At 45.8% G+C, this 18518-nt stretch overlaps 1 protein-coding gene across 1 annotated transcript; it reads left to right on the top strand.

Annotated features, from left to right (window-relative positions):
• The first annotated feature begins 8796 nt into the window (after window positions 1-8796).
• Window positions 8797-9312, top strand: LOC147960641 (uncharacterized). Its single transcript, XM_087533460.1, has one exon. The coding sequence runs from the start codon at window positions 8797-8799 to the stop codon at window positions 9310-9312; it is 516 nt and encodes a 171-aa protein (XP_087389586.1).
• Window positions 9313-18518: the final 9206 nt, after the last annotated feature.

Here is an 18518-nt window from a genome sequence, read left to right as displayed (position 1 = left end):
CGATAGTTCAGTGTGCCATGCTTTACGGCTTAGAACCGGGACTTCAACGACGTTTTGAACATCATGGAGCATATGCGATGTTCCAGGAGTTGAAGTTAATATTTCAAGCAAATGCCCGGTGAAGTCTCCAATAAGTTCTACAGCTGCAAGATGGAAGAGAATAGTTCTATCAGTGAACATATACTCAAAATGTCTGGGTACCATAACAAGTTGACTCAACTAGGAGTTAATCTTCTTGTTGATAGTGTCATTGACAGAGTTCTTCAATCACTGCCACCAAGCTACAAGAGCTTCGTGATGAACTATAACATGCAAGGGATGAATAAAACAATTCCCGAGCTCTTCGCACTGCTAAAGGCTGCAAAGGTAGAAATCAAGAAGGAGCATCAAGTGTTGATGGTTAACAAGACCACCAGTTTCAAGAAAAAGGGTAAAGGGAAGAAGAAAGGGAACTTCAGAACGGCAAACAAGTTGCTTCTCAAGAGAAGAAAGCCAAGTCTGGACCTAAGCCTGACACTGAGTACTTCTACTGCAAACAAACTAGTCACTGAAGTGGAACTACCCCAAGTATTTGGCGGATAAGAAGGATGGCAAGGTGAACAAAGGTATATGTGATATACATGTTATTGATGTGTACCTTACTAATTCTCGCAGTAGTGCCTGGGTATTTGATACTGGTTCTGTTACTAACATTTGCAACTCGAAACAGGGACTATGGATTAAGCGAAGATTGGCAAAGGACAAGGTGATGATGCGCGTGGGAAATGGTTCCAAAATCGATGTAATCGCAGTCGACACGCTACCTCTACATCTACCTTCGGGATTAGTATTAGACCTGAATAATTGTTATTTGGTGCCAACATTAAGCATGAACATTATATCTGGATCTTGTTTGATGCGAGACGGATATTCATTTAAATCAGAGAATAATTGTTGTTCTATTTATATGAGTAATATCCTTTATGGTCATGCACCCTTAAAGAGTGGTCTATTATTTTTGAATCTCGATAGTGGAGATACACATATTCATAGTATTGAAGCTAAAAGATGCAGAGTTGATAATGATAGTGCAACTTATTTGTGGCACTGCCGTTTAGGTCATATTGGTATAAAGCGCATGAAGAAACTCCATTCTAATGGACTTTTCGAATCACTTGATTATGAATCACTTGGTACTTGCGAACCGTGCCTCATGGGCAAGATGTCTAAAATGCCATTCTCCGAAACTATGGAGCGAGCAACAGATTTGTTGGAAATCATACATACTGATGTATGTGGTCCGATGAATATTGAGGCTCGCGACGGGTATCGTTATTTTCTCACCTTCACAGATGATTTGAGCAGATATGGGTATATCTACTTGATGAAACATAAGTCTGAGAAAAAGTTTAAAGAATTTCAGAGTGAAGTAGAAAATCATCGTAACAAGAAAATAAAGTTTCTATGATCTGATCGTGGAGGAGAATATTTGAGTTACGAGTTTGGTCTTCATTTGAAACAATGCAAAATAGTTTCGCAACTCACGCCACCCGGAACTAGGGCTGAAAACGAGTCGAGTTCGAGCAAGTTGGAGTTGGCTCAGCTTAACTCATATGAAAATTCGAGCGAGCTCAAACTGAGTGAAGCTCATGATCGAGCTGTAGAAGATGACTCGTACTCGGCTTGTAACAATCTCGAGCTAGTTTTGATCTAAATGAGATGGTAAAAATTCTAAATCTATGGATGAAAAACAAAAAAAGGTGAATATGCTCGGAACCTTTGCCAAAAATATAGGATATTGAACACATAGTCGACCACGCACCATAATTGGGCGTAAATCTTGTCTGCACTTAATTAAGTTTTCACGTTCGTTGGTAAATAAAATGGAGACAAATTATGGACAACATATATGGTAATAAATTATCTTATTTCCATTTAATATATGGCATGATCATTTAACATAATGATATTTTGTCGAGCTATCGAGCTAAAATCGAGAGAGCCAACATTGGCTCAAGATCGGCTCGTTTCTTAGTCGAGCTACATAAAGTGTTCAAACTTAGCTTGTTTCTTTTCGAGTCGATCTCGAGTCAAGTCAAAAAACGAGTCAATCTCGAGCGGCTCACGAGCCTCAAACTTTTCTTGCAGCCCTACCCGGAACACCACAGCGTAATGGTGTGTTCGAACGTCGTAATCGTACTTTACTAGATATGGTGCGATCCATGATGTCTCCTACTGATTTACCGCTATCGTTTTGGAGTTATGCTTTAGAGACGGCTGCATTCACATTAAATAGGGCACCATCTAAATCCGTTGAGACGACTCCTTATGAACTGTGGTTTGGCAAGAAACCAAAGTTGTCGTTTCTTAAAGTTTGGGGCTGCGATGCTTATGTGAAAAAGCTTCAACCTCATAAGCTCGAACCCAAATCAGAGAAATGTGTCTTCATAGGATACCCAAAAGAGACAGTTGGGTACACCTTCTATCACAGATCCGAAGGCAAGACTTTTGTTGCTAAGAATGGATCCTTTCTAGAGAAGGAGTTTCTCTCGAAAAAAGTGAGTGGGAGGAAAGTAGAACTTGATGAGGTAACTGTACCAGCTCCCTTATTGGAAAGTAGTTCATCACAAAAACCGGTTTCTGTGACACCTACACCAATTAGTGAGGAAGCTAATGATGATGATCATGAAACTTCAGATCAATATACTACCGAACCTCGTAGGTCAACCAGAGTAAGATCCGCACCAGAGTGGTATGGTAATCCTGTTCTGGAGGTCATGTTACTAGACCATGAAGAACGTACGAACTATGAGGAAGCGATGATGAGCCCAGATCCCGCAAAATGGCTTGAGGCCATGAAATCTGAGATGGGATCCATGTATGAGAACAAAGTGTGGACTTTGGTTGACTTGCCCGATGATCGGCAAGCCATCGAGAATAAATGGATCTTCAAGAAGAAGACAGACGCTGATGATAATGTTACTGTCTACAAAGCTCGACTTGTTGCGAAAGGTTTTCGACAAGTTCAAGGAGTTGACTATACGATGAGACCTTCTCACCTGTAGCGATGCTTAAGTCCGTCCGAATCATGTTAGCTATTGCCGCATTTTATGATTATGAAATTTGGCAAATGGATGTAAGGACTGCATTCCTGAATGGATTTCTGGAAGAAGAGTTGTATATGATGCAACCTGAAGGTTTTATCGATCCAAAGGGTGCTAACAAAGTGTGCAAGCTCCAGCGATCCATTTATGGACTGGTGCAAGCCTCTCGGAGTTGGAATAAACGTTTTGATAGTGTGATCAAAGCATATGGTTTTATACAGACTTTTGGAGAAGCCTGTATTTACAAGAAAGTGAGTGGGAGCTTTGTAGCATTTCTAATATTATATGTAGATGACATATTGTTGATTGGAAATGATATATAATTTCTGGATAGCATAAAAGGATACTTGAATAAGAGTTTTTCAATGAAAGACCTCGGTGAAGCTGCTTACATATTGGGCATCAATATCTATAGAGATAGATCAAGGCGCTTAATTGGACTTTCACAAAGCACATACCTTGACAAAGTTTTGAAGAAGTTCAAAATGGATCAGACAATGAAAGGATTCTTGCCTGTGTTACAAGGTGTGAAGTTGAGTAAGACTCAATGCCCAACCATTGCAGAAGATAGAGAGAAAATGAAAGATGTTCCCTAGGCTTCAGCCATAGGCTCTATCATGTATGCAATGATGTGTACCAGACCTGATGTGTGCCTTGCTATTAGTTTAGAAGGGATGTACCAAAGTAATCCAGGAGTGGATCACTGGACAGCGGTCAAGAACATCCTGAAATATGTGAAAAGGACTAAGGATATGTTTCTCGTTTATGGAGGTGATAAAGAGCTCATCGTAAATGGTTACGTTGATGCAAGCTTTGACACTGATCCGGACGATTCTAAATCGCAAACCGGATACGTGTTTATATTGAACGGTGGAGCTGTCAGTTGGAGCAGTTCTAAACAAAGTGTCGTGGCGGGATCTACGGGTAAAGCAGAGTACATTGCTTCTTCAGAAGCAGCAAATGAAGGAGTCTGGATGAAGGAGTTCATATCCGATCTAGGTGTCATACCTAGTGCATCGGGTCCAATGAAAATCTTTTGTGCCAATACTGGTGCAATTGCCTTGGCAAAGGAACCAAGCACATCAAGAGACGCTTCAATTCCATCCGCGGTCAAGTCCAGGTGGGAGACATAGAGATTTGCAAGATACATACGGATCTGAATGTTGCAGACCCGTTGACTAAGCCTCTCTCATGAGCAAAACATGATCAGCACCAAGACTCCATGGGTGTTAGAATCATTACTATTTAATCTAGATTATTGACTCTAGTGAAAGTGGGAGACTGAAGGAAATATGCCCTAGAGGCAATAATGAAGTTATTATTTATTTCTTTATATCATGATAAATGTTTCTTATTGATGCTAGAATTGTATTAACCGGAAACATGATACATGTGTAAATACATAGACAAACAGAGTGTCACTAGTATGCCTCTACTTGACTAGCTCATTGATCAAAGATGGTTATGTTTCCTGACCATAGACATGAGTTGTCATTTGGTAAATAGGATCACATCATTAGGAGAATGATGTGATTGACTTGACCCATTTCGCCAGCTTAGCACTTGATCGTTTTAGTTTATTGCTATTGCTTTCTTCATGACTTATACATGTTCCTATGACTATGAGATTATGTAACTCCCGATTACCGGAGGAACACTTTGTGTGCTACCAAACGTCAAAACGTAACTGGGTGATTATAAAGGTGCTCTACAGGTGTCTCCGGTGGTACTTGTTGAGTTGACATAGATCAAGATTAGGATTTGTCACTCCGATTGTCGGAGAGGTATCTCTGGACCCACTCGGTAATGCACATCACTATAAGCCTTGAAAGCATTGTAACTAATGAGTTAGTTGTGTGATGATGCATTACAGAATGATTAAAGAGACTTGCCGGTAACGAGATTGAACTAGGTATTGAGATACTGACGATTGAATCTCGGGCAAGTAACAACCTGATGACAAAGGGAACAACGTATGCTGTTATGCGGTTTGACCGATAAAGATCTTCGTGGAATATGTGGGAGCCAATATGAATACCCAGATTCCGCTATTGGTTATTGACCGGAGACGTGTCTTGGTCATGTCTACATAGTTCTCGAACCCGTAGGGTCCGCACGCTTAAAGTTCGGTGACGATTGGTATTATGAGTTTTTGTGTTTTGATGTACCGAAGGTAGTTCGGAGTCCCGGATATGATCACGGACATGATGAGGAGTCTCAAAATAGTCGATACGTAAAGTCAAGGATGGAAAAAGCGGTAGGCATAAGCGGGGCGGTTGGCCTTTGCCTAGTGCCTAGGCGGTGCCTAAGCGCCATAGGCACGGCCTAGGCGGTAATATAGTTCTTACTCAAAGTGTATTTGTGACTTTTATATGGGTGTTGATATTAATTTAGGGCATATGAATAAGGTAATTACTGGCTACTCCCACTGGAATATAGCCTCCTTGACATATCTCTGCAGTATGTGGCATGATTTCTTGCTTGGGTAGGCAATTCCTTGCTTTCCATGCCTAGACCTTCATTTATGTCGTAGGCGAGGCGTTTGGCCATTGCCTAGCGCCTAGGCGTGCCTAAGCGCCTCCTAGGCACTGCCTTTTCCAACAAAGCGTAAAGATCGATATATTGGACGACTATATTCGGACACCGGAAGTGTTCCGGGTGATTTCGGAGAAAACCGGAGTGTCGGAGGGTTACCGGAACCCCCGGGAGAAATAATAGGGCCTTATGGGCCTTAGTGGAGAGAGAGGGCTGGCCTAGGGCAGGCCGCGCGCCCCTCCCCCTTTGGTCCGAATTGGACTAGGAGAGGGGGGGGGCGCCCCCTTTCCTTTCCCCCTCCTAGTAGGAGTAGGAAAGAGGGGAGTCCTACTCCTACTAGGATGAGGACTCCTCCTGGCGCACCATAGAGGGTCGGCCGGCCTCCCCCCTTGCTCCTTTATATACGGGGGCAGGGGGCACCTCTAGACACACAAGTTGAGCATTGATCCCTTAGCCGTGTGCGGTGCCCCCCTCCATCATAATCCACCTCGATCATATCGTAGCGGTGCTTAGGCGAAGCCCTGCGTCGGTAGCAATATCATCACCGTCAACACGCCATCGTGTTGATGGAACTCTCCCGTGAAGCTCTGCTGGATCGGAGTTCATGGGACGTCATCGAGAAGAACGTGTGCTGAACTCAGAGATGCCATGCATTCGGTACTTGGATCGGTCGCATCGTGAAGACGTTCGACTACATCAACCTCGTTCTCATAACGCTTCCGCTTACGGTCTACGAGGGTACGTGGACGATACTCTTCCCTCTCGTTGCTATGCATCACCATGATCTTGCGTGTGCGTAGGATTTTTTTTGAAATTATTACGTTCCCCCAACAGGCCCCCGCTGATGGCAGCAGCTCCTCTGCATCCTCTGTGCGTGTCCTCACCAACCCATATGTGTAATCTTTCAGTTCAGGTCGCTGCACGCCTCCAGGCTAGCTTGTTCAAGTCTGTTTCAGTTATCTGCATCTTCATGTTGGCTGGTTATGTTAGTCCTTGTCAGGTTGCTAGTCTCTTCCGGGAGTTTGTAGTGGTAGTTCATGTTGTATCAGGGTCGGTAGGCTTGTTCCTGCCTTGTTCGGTCTCAGTGTGTACCAGGTCTGCTATCATGTGTTTCAGTCCCCCCAATGTTGTTTCTTTTTTGCATTGCTCTGTGCACGCATATGCATTTACCTCCTTGTTACTCCTATCCGGGTTGTGTGCTCTCTTTTACATCATGAAGATTCTAAACTGGAACGTCCATGGCCTTGGCGATGATGACAAGTACTCGTTGGTTCGTGATGTTATAACCTCTTGCTACCCCAGCATTGTTTGCATGCAGGAAACCAAGCTGCCCTTCCTCTCCCACTACAAGTTGAGATTTTTCCTGCCTGCAAGTTTAAAAGACCATGTCGCCACGCCATCAGATGGAGCTGTTGGGGGAATTCTGGTCACTTGGGATACCAACTGCATCCTGGGTCAAGTTCTTGCAACACATCAATACCATGTCACCCTCCGGATGTCCTGAACAATATCTGACAGCTACTTGATGCTAACCCCTGTTTATGCACCATGCTTAAAGTCTGCGAGGTCTGCCTTCTTTGAGTCTGTCACTGGTTTTGTTGCAGAAATGGACACCCCATAGGTGGTTTTGGGTGATTTCAACATGTATCGCTTCGCGCATGAAAAATCTCATGGCAACATCAATTGGAATCTTATGAAGATGTTCAACTCTTGGATCAGAGAATATGGGCTGGATGATATTCCAATCGACAACAGGTTGTTCACCTGGACCAATAAGAGATCCTCCCCTACTCTGGTATGACTGGACCATGTGCTGGTGAACACTAATTGGAATTTAAAGTTCCTGCAGACGACTGCTTCGCGTGTGTACGCCATTACATCCGATCACACACCACTTCTAGTGCAGTTTCAAAAAGATGCGATCAGAAGCAGATTGTTCAGAATGGAGAACTTTTGGCTTGAAGTGAAGGAAGCTAGAGATATCATTCAGGAATGCTGGTCCAGGGGCACCAGGTCCTTCCAATCCTCTACTTCACTCATCAATTTTAAGATGAGAAGGGTCTGAGCAGCCCTAAGGCAATGGTGTCGGCGCAAGTCCAGTCTCAAGTTGCTTACTGACAATAACAAGCATGTTGTGAACTATCTGAATGTAGTTGAGGAGAAAAGACAGTTGTCAGTGCTGGAGTTGGTCCTCCATGAGTTTGCCGCAGCCAAGGCTGAGCATCTCATTTTGTGGCAGACTGCTATATGGTGTCGGCGGGCCAAGCTACGCTGGTGTGTAAATGAGAATTGCAAGTTTTTTCATGCGGCTGCCAACTTTCAGGCACACCGTAACAATGTCAGGGTTCTTGTTCATGAAGGAGTGCAGCATTTTCAAAACAGTCAGAAGCTTAGCATTGCAACTAGATACTTCACCAACATTATGGGCCAGCCTACTCCCTCCTTGCCTATGGTTCTACTTAACATCTTATTCACCCCGACCGATCTCTCTGAGCTTGCTGATGAGTTTTCATGGGCAAAGGTTGTCCAGGCCATTGATAAATCACTAGACAACATAAGCCCCGGTCCTGACGGTTTCACGAATGAATTCTACAAGGTTTTCAAGCACCTGCTTAAGGACGACCTCCTCAAGTTCTTCACTGACTTTCATGGTAACAAGGTGGCTCTGGATGGCATCAACACAACTTTCATCACGCTGCTATCGAAGAAGACTACACCCTTGAAGATGCGTGACTTCTGACCCATCTCTTTGGTTCACAACGCACCCAAGCTTGCGTCTAAGGTTTTGATGAACAGACTACAAAGACAGATTCCCGCCTTGGTGCACTCATTGCAATCCGGTTTCTTGCGAGGGTGCTTGATCATTGAAATTTTGCTCTGGCTGCTGAAATGGTTCAAGCTGTACTAAAAGGGAATTGCCGGTGATAGCCTTAAAACTGGACTTTAAAAAGGTCTTTGATTCCGTTAGTTGGGCCTGCCTCACCCAAGTTCTCAAAGCTAGGGATTTCCCATCGCGGTGGATACAATGGGTTCATGCGCTCCTCTCCATGGGTCGATCAAGAGTGCTCCTTAATGGGGAGCTAGGCTCATCCTTGCCAAGAGAGGCTTCTGGCAGGGGGATTCGCTATCTCCATACCTCTTCATTCTTGTTGCTGATGTGCTCCAACGGCTATGCTGTATGCACTTTCAGAATGGCACCTTGCTGCACCCTCTCAGCTCAGATGATTTCTTCCCAGTCTTGCAGTATGCAGATGATACGCTGATTATTTTCATAGGTGAGTTACAGCAGGCCATCATGATCAAGGACATTTTGACCGCTTTCTCCGAGTTCTCGGGGCTGAGCATCAATTTTCATAAGAGCACTTTGGTACCTGTCTGTGTGGAGCCGGACATCACCTCTGCGATTGCTCTTGCGCTCGGCTACCAGGTTTCCTCCTTTCCTTGCACCTACCTGGGGCTGCCGCTGTCCTTGCACAAGATCAAACATGGCATGCTGCTACCAGTCATTCACAAGGTTGATCGCCATCTATCAGGTTGGCTGGCCACTTTTCTCTCTTTGGGGGGGGGGAGGTTGACACTCATCAATTCAGTCCTGGCAGGCATACCTAGCTACTTCACGTCCTGCTTTCCATGGCCCAAGGAATCCCTGGGTAAGCTGGACGACATACTCAGAGCGTTCTTCTGGCAGGGCTAAAGCAAGGTTAAGGGAGGTCATTGCCTTGTGTCTTGGGATACAGTCACCCTACCACGCTGCAATGGTGGTTTGGGGGTCCGGAATATGGAGGCTCATAACCAGGCTATGCTTTGCAAGTTCGCGGCCAAGGTTCTTCAGCCTTCTGATATCCCGTGTTTCCGTTGGTTTGCGTCACAGTACTGCTAGGGTTCTCTACCACATGGGGTTGGTTACAAGGACACATCCATGTGGAAGGGTTTCAAGGGATGCCCCCCTTTGGTCATCTCCTCCTCACAGTGTTCTGCGGGGGCCGGCTCCCATGTCTTATTTTGGCATGAGCAATGGTTGGGCGCTGGAAGCTTAAGACATAAGTTCCCGATCCTGTGCTCGTTCGCCGTCAACCAGTTTCGATCTGTTCGGTCTCAATTCACTGAAGGAAGCTGGAATGTGCGGCTACGACCAAATTTATCCCGCATGGATGCCCAGGATCTCTTGGAGCTCAATCAGCTGCTTACTAATGTGACTCCTAACAGCCAGCACTCGAATGCCCGTGTTCCCTCACTTGCCAGCAAGAAGCTTAGCACAAGTTACTTCTATCAGTTGCTTATGTTCTGGGGTGTGCGTTGGGCTTTTGAGTCATGGATTTGGGACCCCATTATTCCCATGAAATGCAAGGTTTTTCTGTGGTTGTTCTTCTAGGGCCGTCTGAACACAAAGGATAATATGGTCAAAAAGGCTGGACCATGGCTGCTCCAAATGCTGGATGTGATCTCTGCCCGGGCATGGAATCAGCTCATCACTTGCTGCTCCACTGCCACCCTGTCAATACTCTTTGGAAGAAGCTTCTGTTGGCTCCTCTGGCGCGTGACTCGCCTGATGTTAAGCATTTTGTATATCATGTTGATGCTCAGCTCGCTCACAAGCGTAAGTGGAATGTTGCGTTCACGTCCTGCGCTGGAACTCTTTGGCATGCTAGAAACGATCGAGTCTTCAACAACAAATGCTGGATGGAGCCTTACTTTAGGTTCTATGCCGCTGGTTTGATTCGTCTTTGGTGCAACAGAGCCACGAAGCAGCAAGATACGGAGAATTTGCATTCTTGGGCTAATATGATCGACGGCTAGTTGTTTTCTTCTTCCATCCCTCCTTCCTGTCCTTCTCCCTCTCTCTGACTCTGGGCTGCTTGTGGCCTTTGCACCTGGGTGCACAATGCAAGCACATGTACTTGTACCTTTTCCAGGCTCGCGCCTATTTTGAAATATAAGGTAGGCCTCGAGCTACCTTTTATCTTCAAAAAACAGGATCGCGTGAGCACCGCTTGGATAAATGGCGCAGAAGGTGCTGCATAGGAGCTCTCTGCTGGAAATGAGACATATCCCATCCATGATCAACTGCGAGTTGCGGACATGAGAAGTCAGATGTAGCTGCACGGGCGTTCGACTCTAGTCCCTGAAGGTCCTGGTCGTTTTAGATAGAGTGACTACTATCGCTCAAAAACAGATAGAATGACCGCTTTTTGGGCACGAATATTGTGCATCGCTTATAGCGAGCAATAGGATACTACTCGCTAACGGTGATCACTAGTGGGTTGTGCCGACCAATTAAGGTAGAGCTTCACGAGCGAGCGGTTTACACAAGGATAGATTGCTTCTTCCTGGGTTTCTTTTTTTTCTTTCTTCATTTTTTATTTTTACCGTTTCTTATTTTTATTTTAAATTTATAAACCTTTTAAAAATCATGAACAATTTTAAAATTTGTGAACTTTTTTTAGTAACTACTTGCAAAACCACAAACTTCTTTGTAACTTGCGAACTTTTTTGAATTTGCAAACATTTTCTGAATTGATGAGGAATATTTCTGAAATTTACAAACATTTGTTGGAATTCATGAACAATTTTTGTTTTCATATATTTAAATTTTGAGATTTTTTTATTCACAAACTTTCGATTTCATGAACTTTTTAGAATTGATGAACATATTTCAAATTCATGAACATTTTTAAAAATCCATAATAGTTTTGGAATTTATTATTTTTTGAATTTGTGATATTTTGTGAAATCCCTCAAAGTTTTTAGATTTTTTAAACTTTCTTATAATTCATGGTCAAGAACCTCTTGAAACTTTCTGATTTTTTAAATCATTAAAACAATTTAAATTAATCAAAAATTCAAATTGATGAAATTCTAAAATTAGAAATAAGAGTGGCTAAAATAAAAACAAGAAGTGAAAAATGTCCAATGCTTCCCTCTCTCACTGCCTCTGTTGTCGGTCCCTCTGCGCGACGTTCTCCGGCTTGCAGGACGAAGCCGAGGACGGGACACCAATGAACGACATGGACGCAACCTCTATCGCGACGGTTGGGGATGGGCTAGACGACATCTAGGGAGGCAGATCAAGGCTGACGTCGAGGATGGGGAGCAAGGCCGATGGGCGGCGAGGGCTCGGACGTGAGAAAGGTTGGAGGGGCAGGAGGAGGGGGAAGGGGGTTAGTGGATTTGGTGCAATTTGTGGCGGGGTAGGCCTGTCGGGTTCGACGTGGCGGACACGCTCGGGCGTGCCCGGACCTCCCCATATCCGTCCCATATTTAGGCTGGATATGAGGGGTGCTAGTTAGCCTGGGCGTTTGAGGCCTATTTGAGACACTCGTCTGGATCTATTTTTTTAAGTAATCAGTGACCGGGCCAGATGATCAAGCATTTGAAGCTGGTTTGGAGCGCCGATTGTAGATGATCTTGGTGGTCATAGAGATCACACCAAATGGCATTGACATGACTACCAATAAATAACAGGCTTCGTTGCCCCATTTGTCAACGAAAGTTGACTCTGGTACCGTTCAAAAAAGAAAAGTTGACTCTGGTAGGCAGTTGGCAGCTCAACCACTGGAAGCCTCAAGATGGAAGATGGTGATGTACCTGCGATCTGCCAGCCGCTGCAGAGTCTGTACCTACTACCAAGTAGTCAGAATACAGAAGTTGCAGCTTGGTGGGTTTGCAACTTGTTAGTGATCTGCACAAAGATAGCTCGGTTTGACCGAAGAAAGATCGGCAGCAGATCTTGTAGCTAGCATGCTGCACGTGCTGACACTACTTCACAAGTGACAGAGTCTAGAAGCTGACTAATTCGAAAGCCACGACCCACGAGGTTCAGTGTATACAAATATCCCTACATATCAAAATATAATGCATATCAGTCTAAATTTGTAAAATTTGATCAAGCACGCAGAAAAAGTTACCAATATTTAAAATACCAAATAAATATCATGGGATTCATCATAAAATATATTTTTATATTGGTGTTTAATTAGTACTACCTCGTTCTTACAATACAAGACGTTTTTGTAGGCTAGTATTATGTCTTATATTTTGAGACTGAGGTAGTATTTTTTTTATAAACTTTGTAAAACCTTGACACGGGACATGCAGTATGTTTTGGCACTAGGAAGTACTTCTAATAAGCAATTGTGCAGTGAGCTCGCTCCCGTGCGGTTCTCGGGCCACACCGGGGGCGCCCCCATTCCGACAGCATAGGGCCCCTCCTCCTCCTCCCCTCCCTCACCGTTGACGGAGGGCGTCGTCGGGCAAAGCCCGGGCAGCGTTGATGGTGGTGGGGCCCTTTGGTGGTGCGGTGGGAGCAGATCTAGCTCCCCTTATTGCTGGGTGACGGGTGGTGGTCCTGGAGCTGCACGCGCCGACAACAGGTTCGCGACGACCGGAGGAGGCAGCCTCGTCCCGTGGCGGTGCGAAGTGGTGGAGCCGCCGCGTGAGTTGTTGGGGGCATGGCCAGTGGCTCTCGGCCTGCAGCGGTCATCCATGGCGGGCGACGGCGGGTCTTCGGGCCTGCATCGGTGGCGCGCTGGTGCGCGGTGGATGTGAGGGTTCTGCAGTCGGACGGATCCAGGGCTGCCGGCCAGATGTAGGCTCGGTGGTGCAGCGCCATGATGATGGAGAAAGATTGCCATGCGAGGAGGCGATAGAGGGTGGTGAGGAGGTGCTGGGAGAGGGTCGGGTGCGCCGTGGGCGCCCGGCTTTGCGGAAGGACGGACGATGTCCTGTGCAAGAGGCGCGGCAAGGGTGCACAAGGGGCCGGGCAGCGCAGTTCTGCGCCGGTGGTCACGTGTTGGGCGAGGCACGGGCAAGTTGGGTGCTGCTCTCGCGGATCTGGCGAGGCGCGCACAGCACAAGGGACCAGACGTGAGGTTGTTGCTCGGGCGGCGCGGCGGTCCGAGATGAAGTGGCTCGTAGTGATGGAGCAGATCGCACCTGCGGCTATTAGATCTCTCGCGTTTTCCCGCGGGCGGGCGTGGTGCGTGTGCACGTGGAAGCTTGGTCACAGCTGGGAACCGAAGTGGTTCCTGGCCTCGGGCGGCATTTCTCTGGCCCTTGTCAGCGTGGTGCTCGCCAGGCATTGGTGGTTTGTGTTGCATCGTTTTTGTTCGGCGGTTGGCGGATCTAGGTACGGTTGGCTACTCCGACGGGAGGCTTCTTCAACTAAGAGCTAGCTCGGTGGTGGTTCTAGGTGTGGGGTCGTTGTGAGATGATGTGCGGATGAGGTGGTGTCAGGAGCTTGGGTGAAAACTTTGTCTCGGTTGTGGCCGTGACCAGCGATGGTGGTGGCGGCGGCTATCGACTACCTTCTTGGGGGAATTCCTATATTGCTGCCGCAATACTCCCGCGTGGATCACTGCTGCACCTGGAAACCCCTGGTCTTGTTTGATCAGACGATGGCGGTGCTTTGGTGTTGTATTCCTCCCTGGGGCTTCGTCTTTGGAGTTGGGTACTGGTGAGTGGGAGTAGTGGAGGACGATGGTGTTGGCGTCGAGGCTTCCGTGGCAACGATGATGAGAGGAGCAATATCGAAGACATGACTTTAGTTGTGGTAGTCGACTCTTCTCCAGCGTGTTCGCGGGATTGTCTCGACTGGTTTTGTTGCTGCGAAGTCGAAGCTGTGGTGGCGGGGCCCCGTTGGCGTACGATGACGGGCAACAGGCGGTTTCGTTCGATGATCTTCTGTTGCGCCAGCCGTGCCTAGTCTCTCCTTCGTGATTCTTCGACAGAGTCGGAGCTGCACTGTCTGGTCGTAGGTGGCTGAGTCTAGCGTGGATCTTCATGCATCTCCATTCGGCCGCTACAACATGGGTCTGGTTGACAATCGTCTACGGACTACGGTGAAGTCGGAGTCATTTGCACAGGGTTTAGGGATAATAATGAGACCTCTAGGAAAAGAGTGATGACGATGACACATGTGTGGTATCTCGGTGAGACCCTCTTTGGAATGGTGTGTGCGAGATATTGTTTGTGTTTCGTTCACTAGTTGTGATGATTTTTGCTCTGTTCTTCGTAATTAACTGGGCACTGCGGTTTTCGTTTGGTTTTTCTTAATTAACCAAGTAACTCTTTATTTTAATGAATGCAGGAATCGTGCCGGAAACATAGAGTGTGCAGTGCCGCGTGGAATGTTGGTTGAGTTCTTCGGAGTTCAGACTTTCCAGAGAAATTTAAGGGCGATGTTCATGACTGAAGAGGAGAACATGTCGGCCTGTATCTTCATGGCCTATGACTAAAATATGATACGTTTGGAAGATCTGGACAAAGACAACCTTCCGACAAACAAATACATCAACAGCCCAACCTAATATCACTACAAGTCAAGTGAATATATGCTTAGAATCTGGGCACACTTGCTTTGACTTTTGAGTTTTGAACTTCTGAACTGCTCTCCTAACCCCATGGCGTACGGTGTATTGACGAAAATACTGATACAGTACATTATTTTTTGTTTCACGAATCGCTGTCTATGAAAATGAACAGTAACTTGCAACTCCCTCTGTATCAAATATAAGATGTTTTTAATCACTATGAGAGTGTCAAAGAACGTCTTATATTTTGATATAGGGGGAGTATCATGGTAGCTGGCGTTCCCCACCTTTAACACTATGGCGTTCAATGATGTAAAGAAACTACTTCCTCCTTCCAAAATAAGATTACGCTCAAATGAATCTAGACGTATTTCAATGTTAGATAAATTCGTTTAAGCGTCAACTAATGTACTGTCTAACTCTGAACTCGTTTTTCGTGTGTGTCAATCTTTCTATTCCCCACCTTTTCGTTTGACGGCTAAGATACTGAGCGAACTATGGGAGGCACAAAGTACAAAAGTCTGAGTTGCAGACATCAACAAAAAGGACAGGGATTCTGACTTGTGAGAGGTGCACAATTCAAAAGAATACGACGCCTGTCAAATCAAGGAGCCTTCTTCAAATTTGGTACTGTGGAAGACGTTGGGTAAGAGAAAACAAGTCAACTGAAGCCGTGCACCGTGCAGGTGCATGGTTGGTGTGAATATGATCTAGAGCATAATTGTCTGTCTGGCTTAAGATGGTCACAATCAGGGATGCAAGTGGGATACATACTTGTATGCGTGAAAGATGATAATTGACGGTATACGGCTTCTTCTGGGCAGTATGTATAGAGCACACGGTGACTTTTTAAGGTCCGAATGAACTGACGTTCGTTGGAAGAACCACCCAGCGCGAACCAACTGCCCCATCAGGCGTTTTTACGGGCCTCCTCCAATTTTTATTTTGTTTTACACAAAAAAAACAGTAAGAAAAAATAAACAGAAAACCCTTGCAAGCAAAAAAATAATAATTCCGATATGCCTTGATCTATAGAAAGAATTTGCCCATTGTCTAAAAAACACATATATTATAAAACTACCAGCATGTTCATAAGGATCAGATAAAAAATGCCTTAAAAATGAAATTTGCAATGGCTTAAAAATTCAAACAACCAGCTGGCTGCATATATGTTTGAACATAAGTTTGCCATACCAAAATGCCATACATCAAAATTTATAAATTGCCAAGCATGAGAAACTAAACCTGCCATATCTTAAAAACAAACAAGATGTCAGGATCCTGATTCCAAGTCACCTCGATCTAGCTGATAACACCTCATATCACTTTGCGGCCTCACGCACGGTATTCCCACGGTGTCGCCTTACCATGGCCCGGGACCGTTTGCGCCTTTTGGCTCACGTATATGATAGTGTCGCTAGCATCCATATGACAGAGAATCCGGGCCGACATGGCTAGTCGTGAACCCAAAGCGGCACTAACCTATGGGGACACGCATACATGAATTACATCGAGCATGTCGGTCAGCAGCGTGTGAATCCGGGCTGTAGCACTGGGCTAACAGGACTCCGGGAACCCGGTCTGTAGCAGGCTAGGCAGGACTCCGGATGTCACCGCGTGACATTTCCCCGAAGGGACAGACACATGAACGAAGTGAAACACATGCCGGCCAGTCAAGTGTCCTGGGCAGTCGTGCTGGGCTAGCAGGACTCCGGTGAACCGGGCTGTAGCGGACTACTATGGCTCAAGAAAGCACTAGACTACATTTCCCCATAAGAGAGGCTGCCAAGGATAAACAACTAGATTTGTCGGATCCCACACATACCAAGCATTTCAATCATACACACAATATGCTCGATATGTGTAAATACAACATGGCATCACAATATAACTCTACGACTCAAAGTACTTATTCATTAGGCTCCGAGAAGCGAGATATTACAAGCATGGGTCTCATGACCCAACATTCAGAGTATACAAGTCAAAACACATGCGGAAGCTTAACATGTCTGAGTACAGACATCTATAAATGAAAAAGGCTGAGAAGCCTGACTATCTCCCAGATCCTGCCGAGGGCACAAGATCGTAGCTGAGGTATCAAGCTAAACATCGAAGTCCACACGGAACTATTAGCGAGACTGACGTCTCTCTGCAAAACATAAAATAGGCAAACGTGAGTACAAATGTACCCAGCAAGACTTACATCAGAACTATCTACATATGCATCGGTATCAATAAAGGGGGTGGTGGAGTTTAACTGCAGCAAGCCAGCTTTGACTCAGTGGCTAACCTGAACTACGACTACAAGCAACTCTTTTGAGGTGGCGCACACGAGTCCACATATTCACCAATCAATACACTACTATGGATCCGCTCTCGTCTACCTACGAGAACGCCATCCATAGCACTCACGCTTATCTTGCGCATTTTAGAGTATCCACTTTCACTTGTCTATGAACTGTTATAGGCAATCCAGAAGTCCATTACCGCGGACACGGCTATTCGAATAGATGATGTTAACCCTGCAGGGGTGTACTTCTTCACACACGCTCTCACCACTTACCGCCGTTTACACGACATGTACTCGGCAACCTTCAAGCGGAAGCCCAATGAGGGTGTCGGCCACGGCCTACCTAAACACTCAAGTCTCTAGTCCAGGTTTATCGCCTATCCAAGTTCCATCCGCAGGGAGTCCGGCCGAGGTTTCCACATACGGCCCCGAACGATGTGAACAGGGTTCCCGAGACACCAAACGGGCGCCCGGTACACCGTGCCACGGTGTATCTACCGCATCATAGCCCACCCCTAGGGTCAGCGCTACGCACGGCCGCCAACACATATCCTATAAACACCAGAAACTAGTTTCAACTCCTGGACAGAGGACAAGGGTGATCAAGAAGCCGAGAGGGTCCATTGGTTTCCGGCCCAATGCGTGGTAGTAACTGTTTCATGGATCACAAACACAGAACTCAGTTTCTAAGAACGGTTTCAATGAGACAACCCACCATGTACTCCTACATGGCCTCTCACCGCTACCTTTACCAAATCGTGTTCACACACTTAGCTCACACACGGTAGGACATGTTCACCACATTCCAATTCATTCCCGATGAATCAGACCCGACTCAACTCTAAGCAGTAGCAGGCATGACAACAAGCATGAATGAGTAGGCACATCAGGGCTCAAACAACTCCTACTCATGCTAGTGGATTTCATCTATTTACTGTGGCAATGACAGGTCATGCAGAGGAAAGGGGTTCAACTACCGCAGCATGTAACAGTTGAATCGTTGTTGTCCTAATGCAGTAAAAGGGAGCAGGAGCGAGAGAGTGGGATTGTATCAGAATGAACAAGGGGTTTTTGCTTGCCTGTCACTTCTGAAGATAGTATAACTCTTCATCGGTGTCATCGATCTCATCGTCGGAATACGTCTATCGAGAGGGGACAATCACCGGCAACAAGGAAGAAACACAATCAATGCAATGCAACAATATGATGCGTGCTCATGACATGTCAATATGAATGTGTTTTGACTAATGCATACTAGGACAGGTTGATTTGAACCTATTTGAATCAAAGATTCAAATGTAA

Source organism: Triticum urartu, chromosome 7A, assembly GCF_056163025.1.
Source record: "Triticum urartu cultivar PI428250 chromosome 7A, HENAU_Tu73, whole genome shotgun sequence".
Taxonomy (NCBI): Eukaryota; Viridiplantae; Streptophyta; class Magnoliopsida; order Poales; family Poaceae; genus Triticum; species Triticum urartu.
Note: the sequence above shows the minus strand (reverse complement) of the source record. Positions and strands in the feature narration are given on the sequence as shown.

Coding starts and splice junctions, on each gene's coding strand:
- LOC147960641 (XM_087533460.1), top strand. CDS start 8,797: ATGCACTTTCAGAATGGCACCTTGCTGCACCCTCTCAGCTCAGATGAT.